Genomic DNA, 12,205 nt, shown 5'->3' on the forward strand with positions numbered 1-12,205 from the left:
AAATGAGCACAAGGCATCTGCCACTTTGGGGGCCCCAAGGAAACTACATGTTTCAAAGGTAATTTCAGAGTGATGCCCTACTGTCTGCTCCTGCAGCTTAAAAGGAAAATCCCTCGAAACGTCCACAGTTTCCCAAGCCGACATTGGTGCGGACTCGTCCTGTCCGCGGCGTTCGCAGTTATCTCCTCGCGGGCACTGCCCTTAGTCTCGACCAGACGGACTGCTGTGTTCAAACACGAGGCACAAGGCCACGGCAATGGAAGCGTAAAAGCTCTTCAGATCCGCAGCCAGGCCGACAGGAGCAATGCACCAGGACACCCGTCCGGGAGCGCCGCGTGCCTGGAGGCAGTGAGGGAGGGGGAAAGGGGGGAATCTGGCCTTGCGCTGCCGGGAACACCGCGGTCTGAGCCGCAGGGGAGGGGAAAACCGACCAAACATACCCCGCCCGAAACAATACACAAACAAACAACCCCTAAACAAGCACTCTTCCCGCGGCGGATGGCGGATGTTCGCGGCTGAGCCCGGCGGCAGGAGCAGCAACGAGGGAGAGGGGCTTCTCCGCCGCTCTCGCCTGACCCCGCGGCTCTCCGGCCCCGCAAGCCGTCAACAGGCTTGGCCGAGCGCAACCCCCACGCTGCCCGCGGATCCTGCCCCCTCCCCGACATCCCTGCCGCTGCCGGCCCCACCCTCGGCAGGCGGGGCCGTGCCCGCCCCCGGGCTTCCCCCACCGCCTGGGAAAGGGGAGGGGGCGCTGAGTCCGCCCCATCCCCGCCCCGTCTCCGCCTTCCCGGCGGAGCAGCCCCGGCGCGCCCCTTAAAGCCGTTCCCGCCGCCCGCGCGGGCAGAGTCCGCAGGGCTGCCGCCAGGAGACGCCGGGACGCGGTGTCCGCGATGCTGGAGAACGGCTCCCTGAGGAACTGCTGCGACCCGGGCGGGCGCGGCCGCCTCGGTCTGGCGGAGAGGGAGGCGGCGGCGGCGGGCGCCCCGCGGCCCGCCTGGGTGGTGCCGGTGCTGTCCAGCGTGCTGATCTTCACCACCGTCGTGGACATCCTGGGCAACCTGCTGGTGATCCTCTCCGTCTTCAAGAACCGCAAGCTCCGGAACTCAGGTAAGGGTTTGACCCCTGCTCCCTGCCCCGGCGGCGACAGGGAGTGACGAGCGCCCGAAGCCCTGCGTGCACCCATGCCCTGCCGCTTCCAGCTGTCCCGAGGAGCCAAGCCTGCTTGTGGAGTCCGGGCGGGCCGTCCGCTAAATGCGTGGGACCAGAGCCCCCTCCATCTGTACTTGCCCTGTCGTGTGTGCAGGAACCCCCCCAGGCGCTCAATCACCCTTTCCAGCGCACCGACCACGTGCTCCCCTCGGGCCGTGCTCCGTCCTGCCTGGCCCGGGAGCGAGGAATGCTCTTAATGAAGCACTGTGTGCTCTCTATGGAGCTCCCGAGGAAGGGGAATCGCTTCCATCCGCTTAAAATACCGGAGACAAAAAGGGTACCCAAAGCGGTCGGAAGAAAAAAAGGAGTTTTTAAAACTTGCTCAGAAGTCCTGAAGATGCGGTGCTGTACATGCGCGGGAAAGCAGCTCAGCCTGCAGCCTTGCATCAGAGTTCACGGTACTCTGTCACGAAATCGTCTTTCTTCATCTCCTCACTTCATATCCTTCAGCCAGCTTTGCAACAAATAAAGTGGGGTGTTTTCTTTGAATCGTGTGTATAGTTTTTCCTTGTGTGTGCTAACAATGTGGCTCTGCGGGTTTTATTTGCTAAACTTACCGGCTTTCTCTCCTCATCTCTGCTGGGCTGGTTACACGTGTCTCAAACTATAAAACTCCGTAGTTAAGCACTCGGATTTGCCTCCCGGCCAACTTCCCTGATTCGCGTACCTCCCGCTGCGTTTGGATACTAGACCCCCGCCCTCCTCCCACCGTCGATGGTGCCGGTTGTTCACCGATGCGCAGCGCAGGGATGCTGCTTGCACATCTGCACTCGACTGACTGGTGGGTGGTGGTGCAGTATAAGGTGCTACTCCCGAAATAGTCGTGTATCTACTACAGTTCGCATAGGACCAAGCAGTTCCCGGAACTGTTCCCTCCTTCGGGTCTTGAGTGCCATTCTTTGCCATGCGCACGCAGGTGGGGGTAACCAAACTTTGTGGGGAGCTGAGCGAGGTCCGATATGCAAGGTCCCCTGAGCTCTGGGAGCCAGGGGGCTCTGGCGTCGGTCCTCCGGGTGCTCCCCTGGCACGGGAGAGGAGGGGCAGATGCTGACTTGTTTCTCCGGGGGGGAGTTTCTTTGTTTGTGGTTTGTTGGGGGGGGGGGGGTGTTTTGGTGTTGTGGTTTCTGATTTTATTTTTTTTTTGGACTAGTGTCGCTTCCCAAGGGCTGGCGTGTCTCGCTTGGGGTGTCTAGAGCTCCTGCTAACTGGGAGGAGGCGCTCATTCGCCCTTGCTTCAAGTTAAATCATACTTAGGGGCAAAAACAGTTTAGGGAGGGGTGAGTCTTGCTCTCCCTCATGGTTGCACGTCTAACTATAGGCGAGGGATGCCGGCGAGTCCCGTTTGCGTGAGGTTGAGCAATCACAGCCCACGGACCAGCGCCAAAATCGAAGACGTCTGGAAGGGTTGTTTGGGTGAGGTAGTGCCGGTCCTTTGGCTCGTGCTTGGGCTGCACATCCAAGGGGACCAAGCCGCTACCCGGAGAAGCAGAGCCATACCGGGGGCAGCGACGCGGGCACACCCCGGGAGCCGGAGCCCTGCGTTCCCCGAGGGGGGCTGTGGCCGCCGAGCAGCGCCGGGCGCTGCCCCGGACGAGAGGAGCGGGGCTGGGGGCAGGGAGTCCACCCGTTCCCTCGGGACCCCCGTGAGTCACTGGCGCTCTCCTGGCCCCCTCGGCGCTAGAGGAAGGCGCGTTCCCGAGGGATTCGCGCCTGGCCTCCGGGGGGAGGAAACACCCAGGGAACAGGCTCTCGCTGGAGAGGACGGCCGGCCCGAGGCATCAAGTCCCGGCTGGGGGGCAGCAAGACAGGGGCTCTCCTCTGAACCGTTTCCTTCGCTCAAACTACAGCAGAGGGGAGGGTTGGGACTGGAAGAGAGTGATGCCGGGAAAAGTAAGTTTCAAGATACTGATCAAAGTGCTCTGCGGCATCCTAGGACCGCTGGGGGGAAAAAAACTGTCGTCTTATCTAATTCAAATGCCCACTAATTGATCTCCTTCTAGGATCATCCTTAATGCGATGTCACTGACCCTGTTCCAACGATCTCTTCATCTTTGATAAGTACTGTGAAGAACAGCAGGAAAATCCTTCTGCATAATCTTCACGAGGTTAAATAGCTTTTAAATTACCAGTTCGTAGTTTTACATCAGGGAGAGATGGCTCTTGGAGGTGAAAAGGAAAGAGGATTAGTTTGGTAAATGTCCACAGAGGTCTTTTCAGGTAAAATTTCTTAAGGAGGGAGCAGAATGGAAGAGGACTGCAAACTGATGTGGGTGGAGTGATAAAGGGAATGGGGAAGTGGTGGAAAGCTAAGGCAGTACATGGGAGCCCTTAGCCTCTGACAAGGAAAGAAGATGGACAAGGAGGTGGACTTGCAGTTTTCCTTTCTGAGGAAACAAGAAACTTTGTACTTGCAAGGGGAGTGAATGTAGTAGAAAGTGAAATGGTGAGGAAATATGTCATGAAAGGAGTTAGGGCTGTAATAAGGGATGTCAGAGAGGGACAAAATGAAGTTAGTGGAATTGTTGTGACAAGAGACAGAGTGTCCAGATGATCAAAGAAAAAAGGAAAACCTATAGCACTATGAGCACCCAGTTCCCTTTGAAGAAGCTAATGAGAGATTTTTCTTGGATAACGAGAATTTGGGACTTCAAATAAATCACAGATGTATAAGGAATAAATTAATCAGCTTTGCCCACTTCTGTAGTGCAAACAGTAATCTTGCCTTCAGAAAGCAAAACAGGACTTTAGCACTTTTCTGGGATTTATCAACACTATTCTGTCCTAGACTTTACAGAGAAATCTGATAATTGGAAACAATGTGATTATGCATCACTGTCCTGAAAATTAAGGCATGATCAAAAGTAAATCTATTTTAATGCTGTTATATAATGGGATGCTCAAGAATGGAGTGAAATAAAATGACCCATTAGCCTTTAAGCTGATACATATTATGCTCAGCAGGAGAGAAATGGAGAATGGGTAGGACTGGTGCTTCTAGACATTGCTCATTCACTCCTCAAACAGTGGGAATTTTGCCAGCCTTACAGCAGAATGATTGTTTCAGATCATACGGAAGCCTCTTTCCCAGGTTTGAATTTGGTTTTAGGGAAACTTTGTGGAGACTCTTCCAAGTAATGCATAGCATAATTGGTATGAATCAATATGCTTGTCTTACATAATTGCACCCAGTCTTTCTGTGAGAGGCTGAGCAACTTCTGATCTCTAAAAGTGATTTAATTTACAGAAATTAATGCTTTTATCAGTTCTAATTTGGGAGGAGAGTAATTTCATCCAACACACTACAAAATGAAATAAAACTTAATATATGGAAATAATAAAATTAAATTAGCCTGTCTTTCTATTTGAAATGTCAAATGTGTTCTGAATTTTCAAAAACAATTATTGATTTTGTGCCCAGTTGAAGGTAGCTTTTAAAGTGCTAAACTTCTGAAGTGCTAAAGTTTACATGTGTTCAACCACCACTGAATGATCAACTATTGTGAGGGTGCATCAAGTCAATCAAAACCACTAAATGCTTTTAAGAATTTCAGGATACATTCCTATAGCCATAGCTATAAACATAACATTATGGCGTGGGTTAAGAACCTGGTAGGAGGCACTCCAGAGGGTGGGAACTGGCGAGGCATCTCCCACAGGACAAAGATAAAGCAAACCATTTATATTTCATTGGCCTTAAAGCCAGCATAAAATCAGTGAGAAGTGAGAATTAGGCAAATTAACTCAATATCATTTCAAAGAGTAATGAGGACTTGGGACCCTTTGACTTCTGGAAGAAGGTCTAATATTAACCTTGGTGCATTGCCAAAGAACACATTAGTGGAAAGTGATATTTTTAGTGCATTTTGTCAGCCCTCTTCACTCTCTGCAGTATTTTCCGTTCTATATATAACAGCTAACGCAGCACAATGAGATTCTGATTTCCATTTGAATAGCAAGGTGCTGTTGCAACACAAATGAAATCAAAATTCATGTTTCTTTTACCTGTAAGGACATGGGTGTATTTGCATGTTTAGTTCTGTCTAATGTGTGTGTGACTGTAGAGATAGACAATATTTCTCATAGGTACATCTGCAAAAAAAAAAACATTTCTGAATGTAGAATTCTAACTTTGGTACTCCTCTGTCTACTAAATAAATGTGTTCAGCAATATAACCAAGTTTTGTAGTCTTTTTCCATGCTCTTTCCATAGCCCTCACTCCACATCTCTTTTATATAGCTGACAGTAAGTTTTCTCCATTGCTAAATGCTTTTTTAAATTACTCTTCATCTCTTTGATCAAACCAGTTCTCTTTCCCTCCTTTATTCCTCCCCTATAATTATTCCTGTCCACTGGGATAGAGGACAGTTGTCTCCTGTGGTGGAATTCATCTCTTGGAAGACTAAATTGAGACACCTGTTTCTGAACTTTTTCCCTTGGGCTCCCTTTGTAATCAATGGAGAAAAATGAGCATTTTCAGGGAATAGTTAACCTAACAATTTTTTTATACATCTACATTGAGATACCTGATTCAGCCAAAAAAAGTGTTAATGTCTCTCCACTAAAAACAAAGAGAAGCAGGAAGGACTGTCTGAATGTAACCACCTACAATTAGATGAAAAGAAATCAAATATGAAGTCAGAAGATATAATGTAATTCTTCTAGTAAATTGTCAAGTTTCATTTTAAAAATGGCACGTTTTCCTCCTTCTTACTGCCTGTCCTCCAAGAGATCATATTGATTTAACTAAGACTGACATAAAAAAAAAACCAATACAGCTGATATGTTCAATATGCTTCCTGGTTCCCGAAACCGCTTGGCAAAATTGTATTTTAATATCAGCAGTGATGCTGACAAGAATATATTTTGATGAGCAGAGCCCGAGATCCCACTCTTATGGGATCAGATTTGTACTCCTGACTTCTCGAACCCTGGATCCATGGACTTCTTAGTCCTGGGACTGTGTATGTTTGGCGTCCACATTCTTTCTCATGTTCAGCTTCAAGCTGCTCAATACTAAGAAACTGATGGGAATATAGCTTCAATATTCAAAAAAGGTCATGGAACTTAACACTTAAAATAAAGAATTTCTATCTCTGTGTAATAATACTGTGGTTCAAACTAATTTTTATTTTATTTTAACTTTGTGATTATTAGTTGCTAATTTATAGTGGATACTTTTATTTGTAGAACTATAACTGTCATTAACTTGAATGGATCATTTCTCCACCTGGTGAGAACTTTCGTGCAATATTAATGGAGATTAAGCACATTTACCTCTCAACCTGTTTTTTCTTTCCACACTAAACAAGCCAAATGCTTTTAGTTTCCTCTAATTAGCCAGGGTCTGAATTTCCCTATTTGTTTTAGGCCTTTTACATCACTTATCCAAACTAAATTAATAGGTCTTAACAACAGAAAACTGAACTGTTCATAATAATGCAGGGGAAATAGCACCAATACCTTCAAGAAAATATTAATGTTCTGTTCCACTCCGTCCTTTCCTGGATGGACAAAATAGACCTGGTATGCCTTGAAGCCACATTTTCCTTTTATGTGATAGCATCATATAGGTGACTGTTCTTGGTGCACTCACTTGCTGATGCAGCTCTTCTTTTTCTTTTGTTACACAATTATTCCTTCGGTACCTGACCTTATACCTCATGTTATTATACTCTATCCACTTTCTGCTCTTTTAGTCCTCAAGCAAAAAAAGATCTTGACATTTCCCTGTATCAATGTAGGCTCTCAACTTTGTATTATCACAAAATTTCATTAGTTCTCTTTGTGTTTTGTGACATAATACTTCTGAAACAGACAAAGTTACTTCAATGTAGGTTATCTCCCTCTGGTCCAACGGTTTTCTTTCATCACCATCCAGGCAGTGGTAGCAACAGACTGTGCGTGGTACTCTGGTGATTCCAAGATCCATTTAGAGCAACCTCTTAGGTACAGAAAGTCCAAGTCCAGCTTTTATTAAATAAAGATGATCAGATTTGTTGGTACAGCCACTTTGTGTAAGCTTTGTATAAGCATTGACTTTTATTCCATTTGTCTTTAACTGCATCTCTTATTTTCCTATCCTCTCAAGTTTGTTTCTCCAGCCTTGCCTACAATTAGGATGAGATTAAGAGCCCAAGGATTTCTTGATTCTTCCTTCCTTTGCAGCAATTCCCCATCTTGAACACAAGTGCCATGTTAGCACACACTCTGTGGTAGAGGAATGAATCTTCCAGAAGTGGCAACACTGTTTTACCGTTCTCATTACTCCTTGACTAATTGCTCTTCTGGCTTACTGCAAGCACCATTCATGCAAACAGAAACAGCATTTGTGCAGCACTGTAGCAAGGGAGGAAGAAATGGGTAGTAAAGTGTGGGAGCACCACAGCTGCAAGTGAGTCATGGCAACTCTGCTCTTTGGGATGCATGTGGAAGCCAAGCTCTTTGCCACAGCCTGAGAGAAATCAGCACTTCCCTACTGGCAGTAAGGACCAGAGAACACATTCAGTCCCTTTTTAGAGGTTCCACATGTAGCTTCTCTGTCCTTTCAGAACAGATGACACTATTTCCGAGGTAACAGATGTTAAAAATTCCTGTCAGCAAGTATACTAAATCTCTCTGACATTTTTATTGTGTAGATACGCTAATTCCTCACCCGCCAGCCCACCTTGTCCCCAAGACCACCATCACTGTCCTCATTAAAAGCTCTAGCAAAATCTTTCTTCAGATCAGGAACCATTTTAACTTGATTTTCAGGTTCCCCCTCCCTGAGTAACTTGTCTTTCCTTTTTCCTTTTGTTATTGTGCTGAAAGAGCATTTTAGTCATTTTAGAAGTCTTCACAAAGCCAATGAAGTTTAGGGGGTTTGTCAGTTCCCATTTGATCAATTTTTGCTCTCTCTAGCAGTTTTCTTTGGTGGACATATCTTTTCCTGTTACTTCTAGCCTCATTTCTTGCCCTCAGTATCCTTACTGAGATGCTTTTTCCTCCATCTAGATCTGGAACTTTTTCTTATATTTTTTCCCTCTTTTGGATGCAACTTAATTTTTGGAACTTTAGTATGAAGAAATGCCAACCTTCCTCCACATTCAAGTCCCTAAGCTCCTCAGTACAATTGATTTCACTTTCCTAATTAGCTGCTTTTATTTATCAAAATGTGCAAGCCCCTTTCTTAGTTATATCTGTTTTGTTAGTTCTTCCATTTAATTTAACCAAAATAATCCTCCTTGCTTTCAATTCAACCGTATTTTCTATGACAGGCCCTTCAGGGATGTCTTTGTTCTTTATGCAAACAAAAGCCAGGATATGTTGGCAAATAGACTGTATTGAAGAAATCTGCTGGGTGTATATCCAGAACTCAGCAGCCGTTTGTGTACTTACTTTCCTCTTTACATATGAGGACCTGCAGTGTCGCATTGTTAAATTGGTTCCATTATTATTTTCCTACTAAAAGGAGATGTTCTCATCCTATTGCAGGTTTCTGCATACTTCCATGCACATTGTCTTTACAACTCTTCCTCAATGTAATTTTGGCTTTTACCTAAATAGATATCATTCTCTCTCTCTCCTGCTGTCTCTTTTCCCCCCTTTTATGAAGACAATAGACTTTTTGGTTAATATTTCTCTTCTCTGATCACTGGTGCAGTTCCACTCAAACAAAATTGTTTCCATGAGGTTTTATTTTTATTTCTTATTGGTTTTGGATCCCCTATTTTATTGCACAGGTTCCTGGCACTCTTTTACTGACTCTGCTGCTTTTTATATTACCCCTCCAGCTGAACTCCTCAGTGTTTGAGCTCCTATTTTCTGTACTTTTTGTCACCACCTTCTTGAAGCCAAAATTCCCTTGCCCTGAGCGTTAAATGAAGAAACTGCATGATTCCTTTCAAGTTCTCTTTCCATCTCTCAATTTCAAGTTCTTTTTGTTCATTCTGCCAGATTGGATTGCAAGCTGGTATCCCATATGCTTAGGTGAAGTCTGTCCATGAAGATATGAAACCTCTTCTCAGAAAAAACCACCAAATGATCAATACTCCAAATCTTTCTACATCACTTCTAGAATTATTCAGTCATGTGCCTGTGATTCATCTCATACTTCTAATTACACTTCTCTTCTTGGAGAGGAAACAGAATAAGTTCATCACCAATTCCATCCTCTTTTCTTGAGACTTGGTTCAAACAGTAATCAGATGAGAAAATAAATCCTCAAAGTTACTTATGAAATAATAACTCTAAACTTTGTTAACCTGTTCATAATTCCAAAAGTAGAAGACCAAAGTGAAAAACCAGTATTGTTCATTTGCAAAACAGGAAAATTACTTTAACAAAGGAAGTATCCTTCAGTAAAAGTAGGTAAATCTTTCAAGTAAATTTAGAAAAAGTGAAAAGCACCACGCTAAGATTGTTCTAGATGAGAAGAAATCTAAAGAATACAGAATTTTAAAATATTTGGGAAACAGAAAGTTTGTAAAGTAATTATGAGCCTAAAGGGATTGAAAGAAGCATTTAGGAGTACAGAAACATCATAAAGTAGAAAAATAACTTCTCTATCAGTTTGCATCACAAGGAATCCAGATTAAGGTAAAATTATGATCTGAGACAGGTTATTCTGCAGCCGTAGGGTACTTTGTATCCTCCTTTGAAGCACCTGGCAATACCATATGAGATGATATCTCTAAATTATAATTTTCTTTTATCCTGTAAAGGAATATTCATTTTATTGACAAGGGAATAGGAATTTTATTGCCAAGATTGGCTCCAAGACACTTTTATTTTAGAATATAATGGTAAGTTCTATTCTACTTAGTAAATGGAGCTTTGGTGTGCTTAACTTTGGAGGAAATAAAATGATAAGCATTTAGTTAAGCTGCAGAAGTATAAGGGTTTTCTTGAACCTGTAATGGAAGAATCTAAGGGTACATTTACATTGTGTATTTCATTTGGCACAAGTCCACTCTACCTGTGTTCTGAGCAAAAGGAAAATCAAAGGATGGTGTTCGTGTGATGCTTTTCCTGCAACAGCATACCCAGGCTCTCCACAGGGTCAAGTCTAACACAGTCAAACAGCTTTTTTTTATTCTTTTTCAGAGTATGAATAAGTTTCCCTCATCTCCCTGAAATATCCAATACAAACATATTCTCAGATACAGGAAATTCAAAGGACCTCTTAGCAGCTGTATTATGGCAATTCCCATGTGGCTTAGCAGCACTCCCTTTCCTGCCAGCTCTCTCCTGGACTCTGGACTGCAGTTTCTTTTTCAAGACTCGTTGACTGTATGAAGAATGACCTCTCTGCAGTACAGCTCTATTCTTGGATAGACCAGCAGAAGCAATTCAAGGATTCATGGTGCTCTTTGGCACAATCAGCCAAAGAGCTACGAGGCCAAACCTCCTCACGGAGCACTAGGACAGCTCATTTTAAAAGACTAGTTTTTTCATCTATTCTTAGCAGATATATATTCACCAGGTGACTTGAATCATTGTGCTGAGGATGTTATAGGAGACTACATTCATCTCATTAAATCAGTGACAACCAGTTCTCTGCCTCTAGGAGTAAATTCTACTCCTACTCCAATTCAGACCTGTTATGAGTACCAGTATCTTCAGATATGCTCCAGGTTTTAGCTCTTAGAAGTTATCCCTTACAAGTGCATATTGGTACCTTGATGTAGACTGGCAAGTACGTTGCCTTGTTCCCAAGAATATGAAAACAGCTATGTTATCCTGAGCTGATAAAACAAAGCCATTTTTTTTCCTTTGCAGAGAGGCAGAAATGCTATGGCAATTTTCATCTATTTCATTCTTAAATCTTCCACCTTGATATGGATAAAATAGACTTCCTGACAGGAAAAACCAACAGAAAGATATCCAAATCACTGTGGGTGCAACTCCACTGTCTTCCCTAACAACAGCAGCTGCTTTGGAATCTTTTGGTTTACTTTTGATCTCAATATTGATAAGGACTGAGCTATTTTAGAGTCAGCATTTTCCTGACATTTCAGCTGCGTAGGCGACAGTTATGTCTTGGCATGATAGCAGATACCAACAGCCTAAACACATTCATCAAGTGACTAAGATCTTGACTGTTGGGATTATATTTTAATTATTTACTAATTATAGAGGTATTTGAATTCACTGCTTAATAAATGCTGCTTAAATTACATCTGGAGAAGAAAACCCTTCTGACAAAGTTACTAATTTTTTTCAGCTGCTTTTTACAGACTTCGATCGGTTTCAATACCTCTGTGAAGATTACAATAATTTACACGACGCTTCCACAAACATGGTCAGCTTTCTGCTATAGAACAACATCTGCTCACCTGTTGTTTTAGACTGCCATATTTGCACAACGTAGGCAACAACTGTTGTCAGAAGATATCACATGCAGCTACTGGAGCTAGCAGTCTGACTAACAGGAAAAATATCCACTTAATACATCAGCCTTGTAAATATAATTAGGTTAACTAATCGTAAGTTCAGAACTAGCACAGAATTGTAAAATATATCACTGCAAAGAAGACAGGAACCTATAAATGGCATCCTCATGTCTCTATGATTTTCTCCAAGCCTGAAATTCTTACTGTCCTCTCATTCTAAAGCCAGGTCCATTTTTCCCAAGACTTCAAGTACACATAGCATTTAATTTGAGTTCTGGGAACTTCGACTTATGGTTCTTAAGAGTCTTGGGAATCTATATTCAAGAGACTAAACATTACAACCAGCTTGTTTAAAATCAGTTGTTACTCATAGGAATGTACAGGGTGTAATTTTTAAATTGTTATGGAGGAAAAAATACTTGATTAATAGGGGTCAGGTATCTTTGTATGCCTTTGTCTTGTTACATTAGAGGTCACGATAGAAAGCAAATTTAAAATTCAAAGTCCCCTGCCACAAGTCAGGTAGTACACTGTTATATTCCAGGTGTTTTACTGGCATAAAATACAGTGTCAGAAAATGACTGTTATGCTGCAGAAACTTAGAGCACTTCTACTCAAGGAC

General features: G+C 43.7%; 1 protein-coding gene across 3 annotated transcripts in view; it reads left to right on the plus strand.

The window, feature by feature from the left end:
- The first annotated feature begins 733 nt into the window (after positions 1 to 733).
- The window catches only part of MTNR1B (melatonin receptor 1B), a 29,710-nt gene continuing 18,238 nt past the window's right edge, over positions 734 to 12,205 (plus strand). Inside the window, exons 1-2 of one of the 3 annotated variants that reach the window (XM_064645043.1) lie at positions 736 to 1,107; positions 1,200 to 1,698. In XM_064645043.1, the coding sequence (XP_064501113.1) occupies positions 891 to 1,107; positions 1,200 to 1,678 (696 nt within the window). In that variant the 5' untranslated portion in view covers positions 736 to 890 and the 3' untranslated portion in view covers positions 1,679 to 1,698. Of the gene's footprint in view, positions 1,108 to 1,199; positions 1,699 to 12,205 lie in introns of those variants that run through there. The other 2 variants (XM_064645044.1, XM_064645042.1) reach the window with 2 other exon arrangements.

Source organism: Pseudopipra pipra, chromosome 2 (assembly GCF_036250125.1).
Source record: "Pseudopipra pipra isolate bDixPip1 chromosome 2, bDixPip1.hap1, whole genome shotgun sequence".
Lineage (NCBI taxonomy): Eukaryota > Metazoa > Chordata > Aves > Passeriformes > Pipridae > Pseudopipra > Pseudopipra pipra.